This window comes from Thalassophryne amazonica, chromosome 4 (genome assembly GCF_902500255.1).
Source record: "Thalassophryne amazonica chromosome 4, fThaAma1.1, whole genome shotgun sequence".
In the NCBI taxonomy this organism is placed as follows: domain Eukaryota; kingdom Metazoa; phylum Chordata; class Actinopteri; order Batrachoidiformes; family Batrachoididae; genus Thalassophryne; species Thalassophryne amazonica.
The window spans coordinates 108,133,467-108,151,254 of record NC_047106.1 but is presented as its reverse complement, the minus strand read 5'-3'; the positions used below and the strand labels follow the sequence as shown (position 1 = coordinate 108,151,254).

Here is a 17,788-nt window from a genome sequence, read left to right as displayed (position 1 = left end):
TTCACTGTTGCTGCACTTTGTGTCAAATCATAGTCATATCATATATCATACTGATATGAAAATTCAGTAAGGTATATCTTCTACAACCGCTGGCAAAAATTATGGAATCACCGGCCTCGGAGGATGTTCATTCAGTTGTTTAATTTTGTAGAAAAAAATCAGATCACAGACATGACACAAAACTAAAGTCATTTCAAATGGCAACTTTCTGGCTTTAAGAAACACTATAAGAAATCAAGAAAAAAAATTGTGGAAGTCAGTAACGGTTACTTTTTTAGACCAAGCAGAGGGGAAAAATATGGACTCACTCAATTCTGAGGAATAAATTATGGAATCACCCTGTAAAGTTTCATCCCCAAAACTAACACCTGCATCAAATCAGATTTGCTCATTAGTCTGCATCTAAAAAGGAGTGATCACACCTTGGAGAGCTGTTGCACCAAATGGACTGACATGAATCATGGCTCCAACACGAGAGATATCAATTGAAACAAAGGAGAGGATTATCAAACTCTTAAGAGGGTAAATCATCACGCAATGTTGCAAAAGATGTTGGTTGTTCACAGTCAGCTGTGTCTAAACTCTGGACCAAATACAAACAACATGGGTTGTTAAAGGCAAACATACTGGTAGACCAAGGAAGACATCAAAGCGTCAAGACAGAAAACTTAAAGCAATATGTCTCAAAAATCGAAAATGCACAACAAAACAAATGAGGAACGAATGGGAGGAAACTGGAGTCAACGTCTGTGACCGAACTGTAAGAAATCGCCTAAAGGAAATGGGATTTACATACAGAAAAGCTAAACGAAAGCCATCATTAACACCTAAACAGAAAAAAAACAAGGTTACAATGGGCTAAGGAAAAGCAATCGTGGATTGTGGATGACTGGATGAAAGTCATGTCAGGTAAAGGCACTGGGGAGATGGCTGTCATTACATCATCAATAAATGCACAAGTTTACGTTGATATTTTGGACACTTTTCTTATTTCATCAATTGAAAGGATGTTTGGGGATGATGAAATCATTTTTCAAGATGATAATGCATCTTGCCATAGAGCAAAAACTGTGAAAACATTCCTTGCAAAAAGACACATAGGGTCAATGTCATGGCCTGCAAATAGTCCGTATCTTAATCCAATTGAAAATCTTTGGTGGAAGTTGAAGAAAATGGTCCATGACAAGGCTCCAACCTACAAAGCTGATCTGGCAACAGCAATCAGAGAAAGTTGGAGCCAGATTGATGAAGAGTACTGTTTGTCACTCATTAAGTCCATGCCTCAGAGACTGCAAGCTGTTATAAAAGCCAGAGGTGGTGCAACAAAATACTAGTGATGTGTTGAAGCGTTCTTTAGTTTTTCATGATTCCATAATTTTTTCCTCAGAACTGAGTGATTCCATATTTTTTTTCCCTCTGCTTGGTCTAAAAAAGTAACCGTTACTGACTGCCACAATTTTATTTCCTGATTTCTTATAGTGTTTCTTAAAGCCAGAAAGTTGCCATTTGAAATGACTAGTTTTGTGTCATGTCTGTGACCTGCTTTTTTTCTACAAAATTAAACAACTGAATGAACATCCTCCGAGGCCGGTGATTCCATAATTTTTGCCAGGGGTTGTATTATACATTCCAAATCTAAGGTGGAACTCTACTAGTGTTTACTAAGGTACACCTAAACATCTTTAAAGAGAGAGAGAGAGAGAGAGAGAGAGAGAGAGAGACACTTAGGTGCCTGGTTTTGAGAACCAGGGATGGTCGGTTGAAAAGCTTTTGTATCCCATGGGAACTCTCCCTACCCACCTAAGAGGCTCAAGAATATGGACAGCATGTATATAAGTGACATTTACGTGACAATTTATATGACAATATTGAGATACAATAATTTGGCCATATTATACAGCCCTACTGTCAACTAGCAGAAAACTTTGAATATTAATTTACATCTACATTAAAAAAATGCTTAAAGTGGCAGGGGGTTAGAGATGGCTGTAATTAGGGGGGTGGGGTCAGCAAAAAAAAGAAAAATGCTTAAAAAGGTGGGGAGTATGGGGAGCAGAGCTCCCCAGAAGCTGAAAGGTTTTAGTCATGCTCATGCTCCCAAGAACAATTGTACTGAAAAAAGTCTGAAGGACCTAAATAACATGGTTCGATGGTGAGAAGCTTTTCCAGGCATGTGAGAGCTTCTGGGGGTAGGGCACCCCCAGAAGCTGAAAGGTTTTTGCTATGCTAAGACTCTGCTGAAGCATTTACTCAAAATAAAGTCTGAAGGACCTAAATGACATGGTGAGATGCTGACGAGCTTCGCTCATTCATATCCGCAACATATGCATATTAATAATAATAGTGATGGTGACAATTTTTAACAACTGTTCTGGATGTCTCCTTTAATATTAAGTTGAGCGAACCCAGAATCACAGCACTATTTCAATCCGTATAACTGGTCTAACCATCATCAACAATGTTTATATGATTCCTCCTGATTTCAATTTCAGATGGGTTTGTTAAATATATTTTTTATAAGAAGGTGGATCATCTGGCGTCATTCATTTTTCTGTTGCTGATGTGACAATGGAGCATGAGTCATTTTCCCCAAAAAATCTAGAAAAATTAAATGCACTCACAAGGATGCAAGCTTTGCCACCAAGGCAAATATGCATCAGGAATTGGTCAATAAATCCTTTTGCAAAAACACTTGAAAATGTAAAATAACTTTTATAGACATTTTTTTGGTGACTTAATTCTTTCTGACTCCACTTTTTTTTATCCCGCCCTTTATGTACATTGTATTTGGGGTTAGTGTTCTTATGGATTCTGCCAAGTGTGTATGCACTTGTTTTCATGACAATTCAGGACATTTTTAAGATAACACACCTTCAATATGAGGACGCTCAGAAAAATGAGCACATTTTCCATGTCCTCATTTTTCGAGCACTCTAAAGCATTTTAAATCCCCCCATTTTAGCATAAAAATCAAGTTTGACCAAAATATAGTCCTAGCCAAAATCTCAACAGATGGACATATTCCTGTAAGCATGGGTCAGAATGAGTTTGGTTCCCAGGCCTGTAGGACCTTGGGAAAGGCATGTTCTCATTTTTTACATTTCTGTCATACGTCCTGATATGTCATGAAAACGTGTGTGTTTTTAAACAGCCTAAAACCCATCTTGATGCAAACCATTACTGACTTTATCTAGACTCAGGATCAGGAACAATTTGACGTGCAGTTTCTTCCTGAAGGACACTTTAGTGTGGGCGGTTAGTCAGTTCTCCAGCTAGTAAACTGTCAGATAATGGCCATCCAACTATACCATCTAAGCTACAAATGGTCCCTTTTTATCTGTGTGACTTCTTTCCACCTTGTACAGTACAGTTGCATTTCCCATGAGGCAACACAGCCAGATTGCTTAGAAATGAAATCTTTTTTTTTCCCCCAAAGTGTTCTTTCAGTGAATGTGGTATTGTTCAGGTGAGGTTATCTACTCTGACAAAAAAAAAAAAAAAAAAAAGGTGGTTCCAAATGGAAATGAGTCTTCTCAAGCCCACATCTATATAGCAAATGCACTCGTCTATTGTAACACCAAGTTCAGATCTATTAAAAGATATGGAGAGAACATTATGTTGCCTGAATGAGACTAAAAGAGGAATCCACATCTTCTTGCTGGACATAAGTCTGGACATAAATCTTGTGAAACTTAATGTACTGCAGCTGAATACAAGGGAAAAACAATGCTCTCACAGCGGCAGCATACCTGCAATCATGTCTTCCACGAAGCTCATTTTGAACAGTACTTGCTGGATGAGGCCCACCTCAGTACTTGTTTGCAGGTTTCTCATACTTTTCCTAAGGATGGCAGTAAACATGCTCCAGATTTCAGCTTGGCATGTGACATCACAGTGCTCCAGCAGCTCCACCATGCAGCCAATACTTTCTGCATCTTGAATAATGAAGTTTGTCTCCAGATCAAATTCACCACCAACCAACTGCAGAGGAAGAAAACAACAAGGAAGTAAAATCATGAATTATAGTGTTTTATATTCAATAGTCAATGTGTAGTTAATTTAATAAAATGCCCCAGAAGTATATTGACCAACTTCAGCTATATATAAAGGTTTTGCATCATACAGTGCTGTTTCCCCGATCTTTCGACTTTGTTTTTAACCACTTTACTTCTGTGAGGTCAAATTAATCAAGAGGGCCATTTTGTGTACAACACAGATCACTAGTCCAGTGACACTGCGCATATATTTCCAGCACAATAACCATCACTGGAGGACTCTTTTCTTCTAAAAGGTTTTGATGAGAATTTAAGCACCCATGAAAATAAAGTGATAAAAAGAGGAAGCAAAGGGATTCAAAGGCAAACTTCCCACTGTAGTCCCAATTACAATCACAATATAAAATATAGAAAACAACAATCAATATTGCAGTTCTCTCAGCGAGTTCAGCAAGCATGAAATTGGCCAGCATTGTAAATACGGAGCACACTCACAACAATGTGATGATAGGCATCACATCAAATGGACCTAAATGCCAGATGCACATCAATGTGATGGACAGGTAATGTCTATGCGGGAACTGGAGTAGTGGAGACATGTCCATGGAGATATAAATCATACCTCACCTCGATCATGGCAAAAGCCAAGAACTATCATATTACAAAAGGGGTCTCAAACAACTGGCCTACAAGCCAGATCTGGCCTAAAAGACAGGTGCTTATAGCCTCTGGTATGTGCAGAACCTATTAATATATTTTATTTTAGCTTATTTTGTACTCATCTTTTACTTTTCAGCTTACAACAAACCACTTTGGCTACGAAAAAATAGGGGAAATGTAGCTATGTTGGAACAGTCCAGAAACTGTACCACCACCCATTCTTAATTCCATACAAGGCTATTACATTATCATGCTAACAACATGAGCAGATGAAATCTCACGTGGTGCGTTATTTCAACTTCATGATGATGCAATAGCCTTGTATGTAATTGAGAACATGTGGTGCAACAATTCAGGACTTGTTCAATATAACTGCACTTAAGAGTAAAAAATCAATCTTGTCATTTATACTTAACATTTCTGTTCAAAATGACCATTTCATTCAAGTAATAAAAAGGCTTTTATCTGGGATACTGAAAATATAATTGCTTAGGAGCAGGGTTGGGATTTTTAAAATGCATCATGGATAAAATTGGTTCAAACCTGGCAAAAAAAAAAGAGTGCTGGCTGAAACAGGTTTTAGACCATTTTTCCTGAAGAAAACACAAAATATCTAAAATAGGAAAACATGAATTTGAAATCTGTCAAAAGTAAAATAATCACATAAGAATACTGAAATCTCAACAGTGCGGCCACGCAATCAATCAATCAATCAATCAATTTTTTTTTATATAGCGCCAAATCACAACAAACAGTTGCCCCAAGGCGCTTTATATTGTAAGGCAAGGCCATACAATAATTATGTAAAACCCCAACGGTCAAAACGACCCCCTGTGAGCAAGCACTTGGCTACAGTGGGAAGGAAAAACTCCCTTTTAACAGGAAGAAACCTCCAGCAGAACCAAGCTCAGGGAGGGGCAAAACAACACAGTTAGACCCATATGTATGGGATACAGTATATGGGAACTCTATACTTTAAAGTTTGTAGTGAAAACAGTTTACTAAATTGCCCAAAAGCTGTCCATACGTTTGTCACACCTACTTCAAAAGAGGTGTCAAAAACACATCTCTCTTTGATTGTGTCCAGGGACCTACATCAAGAGGTGTGAAAAAAACTAAATTGGTCTTAAAAACAGGTGTGATCCTTTGATGCAGGTATAAACATGTTCTAACGGGACAACAAAAATCAGTTAGTCCGGGGGCCACTGGGACCCCCTGTGCCCCCCCCCCCCCCAGGACTCTATGAGTGGGGTACTAAAATGTTCCTATGAATGTCCTCTTTCAGATAAAGGATGTTCCCAAGAAAAAAATTGGGATGAACTACCTAATTTGCATAAAAACAAAATGGCCGCTACCAATCTACCGAAAAGCAAAAAAAATGCCTATCTCTGCTTCTAATAGAGATATCTGAGCACTTTAAAAGGCTAGATGAGGGTTTTCAAGCATGAGGAATTCAATAATGCACACCATTTTTTTTTATAAATTTTCATGTGTTATAACACTGAAATCCATCCATTGAAATTATGTGTATAGTTTCCTTTTTGAAGGGTTGTCAGCCGTGTCGTCCATACAGAAACTTTTGTACTATTGTTAATTTTTTTTTGTTACATTTTATGAGACATATCCTGTGTATTATCATACATTTCTGCATTTGAAATATCTACTACTCAATAAACAAAAGAACATTCTGCATCTGACTTATTTTTATTGTCTACCTCCATACACGGTCAAAATTCATGCTTTTTCTTTACTTTATTTCAGGGACTTTGCATAGCTTAAAGATGGTGTGTAGGTAACAAATGTTCAACACACCCAAGTTTGAAGAGGTGCTGGCAAAGCTTGGAGACTCGTGGGAAGTACCTGAGGACATCGTGGAAGGCTTGCAAGAATTCACCTGCCACCTGTATGGCCATCCACGCTTCTGTCAGGTGGATAGCCTTCGACACCATCTACTTATGAAGAAGTGCAATGCTAATGGCAAGCTCAATGCTGCAAGGTCTGTGGACATTGCAAACCTGCCACCCTGTGCACAGACCTTGCAGCAGCACATCAGATGAGCCAACCTCCAAGTCGGCATCTAGAAGCGATCCCATGAAAACTTTCCAGAGCTTCCTGGTCCCAGCGAACATGGCTGGACTGGCGAGAATTTGGAACCCCTCTGGTGTGATGAGAATGTGCTCCCACAGCAACTTGTTGATGTTCTTGGATCAGTAGAATTGCAAAGTGACAATGAGGATGACACTCAATCTGTTGATGCTGAAATAATTGATGATTCTGACCTGGACTCTGATGATGAAGATTGAAATGTGTGTCTTGTTTATATACGAGGTCTGTTAGAAAACTATCCGACCTTTTTATTTTTTTTTTAAACTATATGGATTTGAATCATGTGCGCTTGCATCAGCCAAGCTTGAACCTTCGTGCGCATGCGTGAGTTTTTTCACGTCTGTCGGTTGCATCATTCGCCTGTGGGCAGGCTTTGAGTGAGCACTGGTCTACCCCCCTCATCGGATTTTCATTGTCAGGAAAATGGCTGAGCGATTGGAGCAGCGCTGAATCAAATTTTTCCAGAAACTGTGAGAGACAGCCAGGTGGAAACCATTCGGAAGATTCAGAGGGCTTTCGGTGAAGATACTCTGGGCATCACACAGATTAAGGATCATTACAACTGGATTAAAGACGGCCCACAGCGGCGCAGGGCACGCCGCGCTCCGAGCGGCCATCAACAGGCTGAAACGACCAGATCATTTCCAAAGTGAAGGCTGTGTTGATCCGGGACGTCGTCTGACTACCAGAGAAATTGTGGAAGAGGTGTACATCAGCACTTTTGCGGCACATTCCACTGTTACAGGAGATTTTGTAATGAAAGACGTGAGGAGGAATTCGTGCGTCGGGATGGAGCCGCTCATAGCGCACAACAAAAAGCATGTCCGTGTTGAAAACCATTCGGAAGATTCAGACGGCTTTCTGTGGCTTTTCAGTCGAGTGAGTATCCGAGAAATTGTGTAACAGCTGGGCATGTCACAACTTGTCCTGTGAGACTTCCAACACGGACGTGCTTTTTGTTGTGCTCCATGAGCGGCTCTGTCCCGACGCGCGAATTCCTCTGCACGTCTTTCATTACAAAATCTCTTGTAACAGTGGAATGTGCTGCAAAAGTGCTGATGTACACCTCTTCCACAATTTCTCTGGTAGTCAGACGACGTCCCGGATCAACACAGCCTTCACTTTGGAAATGATCTGGTCGTTTCAGCCTGTCAATGGCTGCTCGGAGCATGGCGCGCCCTGCGCCGCTGTGGGCCGTCTTTAATCCGGTTGTAATGATCCTTAATCTGTGTGACGCCCAGAGTATCTTCACCGAAAGCCATTTGAATCTTCCAAATGTTTTCCACCTGGCTGTCTCTCACAGTTTCTGGAAAAATTTGATTCAGCGCTGCTCCAATCGCTCAGCCATTTTCCTGACAATGAAAATCCGACGAGGGGGGTAGACCAGTGCTCACTCAAAGCCTGCCCACAGGCGAATGACGCAACCGACAAGCGTGAAAAAACTCACGCATGCGCACAAAGGTTCAAGCTTGGCTGATGCAAGTGCACATGATTCAAATCCATATAGTTTTTTAAAAAAATAAAAAGGTCGGATAGTTTTCTAACAGACCTCGTATAGTTCTTACATGTAGCTGCAGACTCTGGTTTTGATGTTACTATAGACAATGACTTTGTTTCTATATTCATGGATGACATTCATTTCATATCTTGATACACAAGTTTTCAGTCAATGTGTTTTGTAATGCATTGGATATTGTGTGTAATGTTGTTGCTTTCTCGATACCCAGAATTGCTTGAATGACATGTTCTATTGTTACTCTTTCTGGGAATATTGATGCTCCTATTATTCCTATTATTATACTGATGCTCCTATTATTAATGTACAATGATGAATGTTTAACTGTATTTGGAATTAGGGCCACTTCATGGCACCTGTTTAAAGCTAGTATAATACATAACATTACTTATCAGTGTGGTAATTATAGCCATTACATTATCATATTCTAAGACAGGTTACTGCTACTAATTGAATAAAATGTTCTTATTTGCTAAGACTAGGTGTATTTTTTTAATTTCTCATGCTTGAAAACCCTATTCTAGCCTTTTAAAGTGCTCAGATATCTCTACTAGGAGCAGAGATAGGTATTTTAACCCTTTTTGGTAAGTTGTTAGTGGCCATTTTGTTTTTATGCAAATTAGGTAGTTCATCCCAATTTTTTTTCTTGGGAACATCCTTTATCTGAAAGAGGACATTCATAGGAACATTTTAGTACCCCACTCATAGAGTCCTGGGGGGGGGGGGGGGGGGGGTGCACGGGGGGTCCCGGTGGCCCCCGGACTAAGTGACACATCTGCTGTCATACACCCTGAGTAGTGCACCCTGAGCGTAGTGTAGTCCAGGTTCCAGGTATAAAAAATAGTTTCCACTTCCTACACTTTCATTTTCCATATTATCTGTTATCTTGGTTCCTTAGGGCATAGGAATGAGAGGGCTGCTCTGACAAAACTCCTACAATTAAACTTGTGAGCATGTTTGAAGAGAGGTCCTAATTAAAAAAAACAAAACAAATTACACAAAATTTGATTCTGCAAAACCAAGCACAATGAGAGCCACTGGATAATTTTGAACACTGGTAACATCTGTGGAAGAAAAGCCTTGAGGAAACTGAACACAAAAAAAGAACTACTCTCCTGATGTACTTGGTTTGAACCATTTCTTGAGCAAATCAATGGTTTCTCAGAGCATTTTTCTGTGTTTTATAAAAGAAAATAAGATCTCATGGGAAATGCAGCGAGTTATCACAGTGTTCTGTGTCGCATTTTCTTATGGTATTATTCAAGTGTCAATGTGCCAAAAATAGTGTGTGTGCGGGTGTGTACGTCTCACAATTACACTGTTGTGCACAATATCCTACCTTTACCCCAAAGCAGTGAAAAAGACTCCCACACCAGGACAGGTCCTAATACAACCAGCCAACTAGTTTTAAACTAATATTGTGGCAAGTAATCATACTTGTTTCATTGTGAAATTAACATAAAATACAAGTGTTATAAAAATGCTATATTTCTCTTGTAATACAGTAGGTGTGGTGCATTAAATAGTTTTGATGTTTACGTATACATGCAACAATGATAAAAGTAAGTTCCTTTGGCTTCTCCCTTGTTTCGTTTGGGTTCACCAGAGGAGATCCTAAGGGAATGTGCATATTGATTTGGCCCAAGCTTTACACCAGGTGCTCTTCCAGGTGCTCTTCCTCCACATTACACAGAGAACGGGCAGAGGTGCTGTTGGTCCAGGAACCTTTCGCACTGGAAACAAAGGTAGTTAACTGCTTGGCCACCACCCCTGCCTATACATACCACCATGATGCCATGCATTAATGCTGCTTGGAGACAGATACATAAAAAATCTACATTCTTCACAACTCTTTCAATCTGCTTTGAAAGCTATACATTACTGTTGAAATATTACTTGCATACATACTGATAAAATCAGTATGAGGAGCGACTGAGAAGTTTTGAGCCTGATCTAGAAAAAGTAGGGTGAAACCAACATTTCTTAGGCCCCCTTCACACATAACACTATTGAAGCCAACTAGCACACGAAGGAGGAATTGCATGCCATTTGTGAAAAATCGGAGCCACCTCTAATGCCTCGTGCACCTGTCACTACAATTATTCGCACACACCAGCGGCTGAAAGACAGTGTGTGCCCTGTGAGAGCCCATTTTATCCCTCTCGTGGCAGGTGTCGGCAAATGTCCAGGTGACACACACGAACATCTAACACTTCTCGCTGGACACTTAGAGAATGTGGTGCCATTAGCGCAGTCAGCATGAAAATAGTGAGCAGCTGACCACTTTTGAGCTGGATGTGAAATTTGTCTAAGTGCCCCCACGACTGTGGCGCTGCCAAGCACACACAAGTGGCGTGCGTGTCCCCCCCCGCCCCCCCCACACACACAGATGCCCTGAGGAGTGTGTCGCTCCCCCATGCCATGATCAAACATTATCAGGTGCAGCTGAGGTGGCTGCAGTGCGATTGCTGCCCAGTGCAGTGCACATCTGGACAGCTGTAATGTCCAGCTGTAACAGCTGCCAGTTGTGTACTGGCAACTCAGCCGAAGGACCCATGTGCCATCAACAACATGAACCACACTCCAGCAATGGTAACAGCAGGTAACTGTTCATTTGGATCACACAGTTGATTTCAATCACCAGTTCATTTGGGATATTTTGGTGATGGAATAATTATAGTGACTTAAGCCATGGTCAGATTAACTTCAAGCAACAGCAAAGGACAGAGGCAAAGCAATGGTCTGCCATTCATTTACAATCAGAGTGGGTGTTTTGCAGCGGCAAGAGACAATGCTCGCTCTGCCGTGAGCTTGGCAGGGTCAAAATAGACCTGAAGTCTATTTTATGCAAATACTGAGCAACGCAACATGGCAACTGCCAATCAGAGTGAATAGGAAGCGTAACATCAGCTGGTTGTTCGCGCAAACAAAATAATTCAAGATGGGGAAAATGCTCTGTCTTTGTGTATATGTCTGTAAAAAAAAAAAGTCTGTATATGTTTGTAAAAAATAGCTAGGAATAAATACTTCTATATCTAAAAATGCTGTTTTTGTAACCAGAAAACACCTCTGAAGTGATTTACAAGACCTATATTATGGAGATGTAGCGGGCATGCCCCAGGAACACCCCTCAAGCGACAAAGCCAACTGCTTGGCCTAATTAGTTTGTATCTAATGTCAACACGGTTTTAAGGGCCTTTCACATCAGGTGCTTTATAAGCTTCAGGCAACGCCTACAAACACTTTAACGCGTGACGTCTGACGGAGATTGCTAGGTCACACTCTGGCTGTTTCCACAACCCGAAAAAAAGTTGAGCGATCGCCATCTTTGAATTTGTGTCTGCTGAACCACAAAAATGCTTTAAAAAAACAGCAGTAGAATGATTCTCCCATCACCCTGTTGGGATAAGCTTTTTTCAGCTACTTTTTGGAGTGACGCCGACCGAGGGAGGACTGATAACTTGGTGGGATATCGATCGAACCACGACAGTGGAGAAACAAGGGCTCAGGCATCATCCCTGGGCAGAGGGAGACAGGCAGCCAGGGGGATGAAGCAGACCTACTCAGTCTGAAATTTCCCACTTTTTGGATATATGCGAACTCCCAGTTTGACCAATGGAGCTTAGTTTTGCAGCTTTATCGAGGTGAGAATAATATAAAAATAAAACGTGACGTTTACTGCACTGCTGTGAAGGTTTAATGACCGGTTAACATTAGTGTAGCCTTTTAGCACAGTTGATCTGAGTGGACGTTTTAATTTGTAAATGGCTCAGTCTTTTCTATTTTTACCCAATAAAGCTACAGCTTTTTCCGGAGACCACAAAAGCTCAACTTTAAGCTAACTTTTTTTGGATGTTTTTTCTGTGTTTTGTTTCCATTGTTTTATATATATATATATATATATATATACACGAGGTCTGTGAGAAAAGTATCCGACCTTTTTGCCTATCTCGGCTTTCAGTGGCTTACCAGTCAAGTGAGTATAAGAGAAATTGTGGAGAACTGGGCATGTCCCAACTTGTCCTCTGACACTCCAAAACAGAGGTGTTCTTTGTTTCACTCCATCAGCGGCTCTGTCATGATGCGCGAAGCCTCCGCGCGGCTTTCCATGACAAAATCTCTTGTTAAAAGTGAAATTTGCCGGAAAATGGCTGATGTCCAGCTCTTGTGATAACCAGAGAAATTGCACACGATGGTCCCAGATCAACACAGCCATCTGTTTAGAAATGAAGTGGTGGTTTCTGCCTGTCGATTGCGGCTCGGAGCTCAGCGCGCCGTGCGCCATTGTGGGCCGTCCTTAAAGCGGTAGTAACACTCCTTAATCTCTGTGAAGCCCATAAAATTTTCACCGAAAGCCATGTGAATTTTCCGAATGGTTTCCAGCTGCCTGTCTCTAACAGTTTCTGAAAAAAGTCTGATGGAACAAAGCCCAAATCATTCCGCCATTTCCTCGCAATGAAAAAACGACGAGAGGGGTGGACCAGTGCTCACTCAAAGCCTGCCCACAGGCAATGACGCAACAGACAGGCGTGAAAAAACTCACGTATGCGCACGAAGGTTCAAGCTTGGCTGACGTAAAAACATATGAATCAAATCCATATATTTTTTGCATAAAATAAAAAGGTCAGATACTTTTCTCACAGACCTCGTGTATATATATATATATATATATATATATATATATATATATATAAACTGTTTAGTGTTTCTTTATATTTCTTCACTTTGCTTCTAACTTCGCTTCATTTTTGGCTAAATATAACACCTTTATCATATATTATGTAAAAGCTAGTGAGAAGTAAACACTTCTAAAACTGGAAATGCTGTTTTTGTAACCTGATAACACCTGTGGAGTGAGTTATAAGACATCTAGCAGACGTTAGCGTGGTGACATCACTTCCGAGTCTAGCCAGTGTCTAGCATTGTATGTAACCGTGACAAATCTAATATATATATATATATATATATATATATATATATATATTTTTTTTTTTTTTTTTTTTTTTTTTTCCCCAATACGAGACATACTTCTGTGTGTCCAGGCGTGTTCACAGCAGTAAACCAGCAGTTGTGGCACAAACAGCAGTGTCACAACACTTTAAGTTCCAAAATCCAACAGACTCGGGGTGAAGTGTGTCGTCTCCTCTGTAAATCCGAGCCACTGCTTTCAAAGAAAACCTCCGAAGCTTCGTTATCAGGCATAACCTCATTCCTTTTGCTCTATCTGTCTCTGTCTGGGATGTATGTGTTTTGCTCTTAACTACGTCACACGCAGAGAATTTGCTGAGTGACGTTTTTCGGAAATGCACCCGTTTTCTCGCTTCAGGAGAGGCATAAAAAAACATCAGAAACCACTAATTATGAGCGCATGTGCACAGACACATTTACAATCATGAGTACTTAAATGTTGTGTTGCTAACTGGGACGTTAAAACACATGCGACATGTCCTTTAAAGTTGCCTTAACTTTGCTAAAAAGTGATGCAAAGTATTGTCATTGTAGCCCCTGTAGTGCACCTGTTGTTAATTTCATTAACAACAAAGCAGCTGAAAATGATTAATAACCCCCTCTGCTACTTAATGAAGCAGATCAATATCCCAGAAGTTGAATTGACATGATGCTATACTCTGATTAAAAATAAGTTTGTTACATTTTTTTGACTAGGATATTTTCTTTTGCACATTTCCACCCTTTACGCTATCCCAAAGTGACATCACAACCTACACATATGTTGATAAGATTACAAAAGAGCTTCAACCATTTTCATATTTGTGGCATCCCAAACCCAAACAGGCTGAGCTATTATATTGCTTTACATCCTACTTGAGTAGTGCTGAAAATTTAAATTAAGGAGCCATATTTTTATATGGCTCATCAATTCCACTTAGTGCAGAACTGTAGTAAAACCTAGGCACAAAGTAATACTGATAAACATTTTAGCTGTTAAACCATTATTATTATTATTATTTTATTTATTTATTTTTATTGTTATTACGATTATTATTAGGTGGCACAGTGGTTAGCACTGTACTGCCTCACAGCTAGAAGGTTGTGAGATCACTTCCTGCCTAGTCCTTTCTCTGTGGATTTTGCAAGTTCTCCCCATGTTCCTGTGGGTTCCTTCTGGATGATTCAGCTTCCTCCCACTTTCAAAGCCGTGCAGGTTTGGTGGACAGGAGACTCTAAATTGACTGTAGATGTGAATAATTTTTCCTGTCTATGTGTGGGCCTGTGACAGACTAGCTTCCTGTCCAGAGTGTACTGTGTCTCTTGTCCTGTGACTACTGGGATAGTTCCCCTACCAAGATCCTTGATTGGAGTGAGTACAGAAAATGAATGAATTATTGTTATTATTAGTAATAATAATAATAATAATAATAATAATAATAATAATAATAATATCTCCTACATTAATAATAGTAGTAGTATATGCAAAAAATGTGGCTGCGCCCCTGGGCTGCCAAGCAGTCTGTGACCAGAGAGAATGGAAAACACGTGCATTTATGTGGAAAGTGCTTCCTGACGGATTTTATTTTATTTTATTTCTTTTTAACTCATCAGAGGTGTGCTGCTGTTGTCTGTTTTTTTTTTGCTGTCAGCGCCTCCCTAACACAGCCAGAGGATGTGCACAGATTTTAAAAGAAAAGCAACTATGAATATATTCCTAAAACTCTCACCGGATGTGCTATTTTTTGTTCATTGCATCGCCACTGTGCTGAGACACACAGCAAAACAACACAAACAGTTTGAAAGTGATCAGAGCTGCTGCACAAAACCGCGGACTAAATGATCACCACATCCAGCAATGATATACTGAAAACATGGGGACAGGAATACCGGTGTGGCAGACCGAACGGTCCCCCCTAAAAATCGGTCCGCCCTGCCTCCACTGCACATGCGTCATTTTGGAGCTCAGGAGCACATCTGAGATGGACTCTTACCCAAAGCTTATCAAATGGATTAATGGGATTATTAAACATCAGACGACTAGGTAAAACGTGTTAAATATTCTAAAGTTAGTTTCAAGCAGAAACGAGGCCGTTTTAAGCAGAAATGAGGCGATAATCAGTGACACTTTAAAAAATGACAAACGCGCAATGAACGCAGCAGCTGCGGCACTCTGATCACTTCCTCTGTCTTTGATGATGAAATGATGTTGAATTTATGTGGAAATGATTGTTGTACAAAAGCTTCAGATATCTGTTGTTGAGACAGATAATGACTGGAGTGCAGTTTTAAGCAGAAACGAGGTGATAATCGGTGAAACACGGTTGATGACGTGCAGTGAAGGCAGGGCGGACTGTTCTGTCTGCAACACCGGTATGCATAGCGAACATCTTATGTCGGTGCATTGATAATAACATAAACCGGTACAGACCCCTTCGAAAATAAACAATAAAATAACTACAGATTGTGGTATTTTGGGGGGGTAACAGAGAGAAAACAAAGAGGACACAGGGGAATATACACTGAGACATGGAATGATGCAGGAGTGACAAGAGCACAAGGGAAACTACACAACCAGAAAACAACACCCAGAAAGGCCTGCACGGAGCGCTGCGGGAATGACGCATGAAACAAGAAAGAGACACCAACAGAGTGCTCTGAGGGGAGAAAAACATAACTAGACAACAACAGTTCACTGTGAGAAAGAAAGCCAACTAGCAAGGAGAAACAACCAAATAAACAAGTGATGACATAAATGTTGCACAGCAGCAACCACAAGGGTGTGTCCCCGATCCAGGACAAACATTCACAATTTAAAAACTCATTGAAGAGAATATAACAACCTGACACTGCAGTGTGGTGAAAACTTAGATATGATTCCTGCAAAGCCAGAGCAACCTCAAACAGGTGTATCTTCAAAACACAGCTGCAACAGTAGCTGGAAAATTAACTGGTTGGGGGCATGCACTTGTATCCTCAGCAAATGACAAACACAGCCAACTAAGGCTAAGCCCACAAGCATGATTTTAAATACTCCAACTTGCATCAAAGCTTCACCTTGGACAGAGTGTAGCAAAAGCTCTGTTTTCAGTGACCTAAAATGCAGATGGCATCTGGATGAAAGGCCAAAAATAACCATGTACATGTGAACAGTGCGTATGACAAAAAATCAACACACATTTCTTCCATTTTCAATAAAAGAAAACAAGACTGTGATTAAATCTTTATCCAATAACAAAGCACCAGGATTAGATAATGCATCTTCACATACAATACATTATCACACATCTTCCATAACCTCCTGTTAGAATTTTGCAATCACACCATGTCAACTTTCACCTTACCATCATCCTGGTTGAAAAGGGGGTGTTATAACTGTACCCAAAAAAGGTAACCCAACATTTGCAGTGAGCTATTGCTGCAGCACACCCCACGTGGGACACTGTCCCACCACACATTTACATTGCCTCAGTTCGGATGACGGACTGTCTTAAAGTTTAGCGTACATAAACAATCAAATGTATACGAGGTCTGTTAGAAAAGTATCGGACCTTTTTATTTTTTGCAATAACCTTATGGATTTGAATCACGTGTGATTGCATCAGCCAAACTTGAACCTTCGTGCGCATGCGTGAGTTTTTTCACGCCGGTCAGTTGTGTCATTCGCCTGTGAGCACGCTTTGAGTGAGCAGTGGTTCTCCCCCCTCGTCGGATTTTCATTGTGAGGAAAATGTCTGAACGGCTGGAGCAGCGCTGCATCAAATTTTTCCAGAAATTGTGAGAGACAGCCAGGTGGACACCATTCGGAAAATTCAGATGGCTTTCAGGGATGATTTTATGGGCATCACACAGATTAAGGAGTGGTACAGCCGGTTTAAAGACGGCGGACAATGACAGAGGGCGCGCCGCGCTCCGAGCGGCGATCGACAGGCTGAAACGACCAGATCATTTCCAAACTGAATGCTGTCTTGATCCAGGATGTCGTCTGACTACCACTGGACCGCTGGACCACTCCTCCCACAAAGCGTGCTCACAGGCGAATGACGCAACCGACAGGCGTGAAAAAACTCACGCATGCGCACGAAGGTTCAAGCTTGGCTGATGCAATCACACGTGATTCAAATCCATAAGGTCCGATACTTTTCTAACAGACCTCGTACATATGAGTGTTCTAATTCTGATGTGTGGCATTATTATGTTCAACTTGTAATAATTGTGGATTAACTGTATTTTTTGTCTGAGGTGATTGTGTGGGAAGAAAATTAACTGCACTTGTAATGACAATCAATCAATCAATCTATCTATCTATCTATCTATCTATCTATCTATCTATCTATCTATCTATCTATCTATCTATCTATCTATCTATCTATCTATCTATCTATCTATCTATCTATCTATCTATCTATCTATCTATCTATCTATCTATCTATCTATCTATCTATCTATCTATCTCATCGCAAATGCAGCAAAAATCAACAATAAAAGTCTTCTCAACTGTATAGTCCCTGCCCAATACAAATCAGAATGGTTTTAGAAGAGATAGATCCACAATAGCCCAAAT

General features: G+C 40.4%; 1 protein-coding gene across 1 annotated transcript in view; it reads right to left on the bottom strand.

Annotated features, from left to right (window-relative positions):
- Window positions 1–17,788, bottom strand: part of nbeab (neurobeachin b) — a 1,103,372-nt gene that overhangs the window by 765,147 nt on the left and 320,437 nt on the right. Inside the window, exon 2 of the mRNA XM_034168398.1 lies at window positions 3,750–3,981. Within this exon, the coding sequence (XP_034024289.1) occupies window positions 3,750–3,981 (232 nt within the window). The remainder of the gene's footprint in view (window positions 1–3,749; window positions 3,982–17,788) is intronic.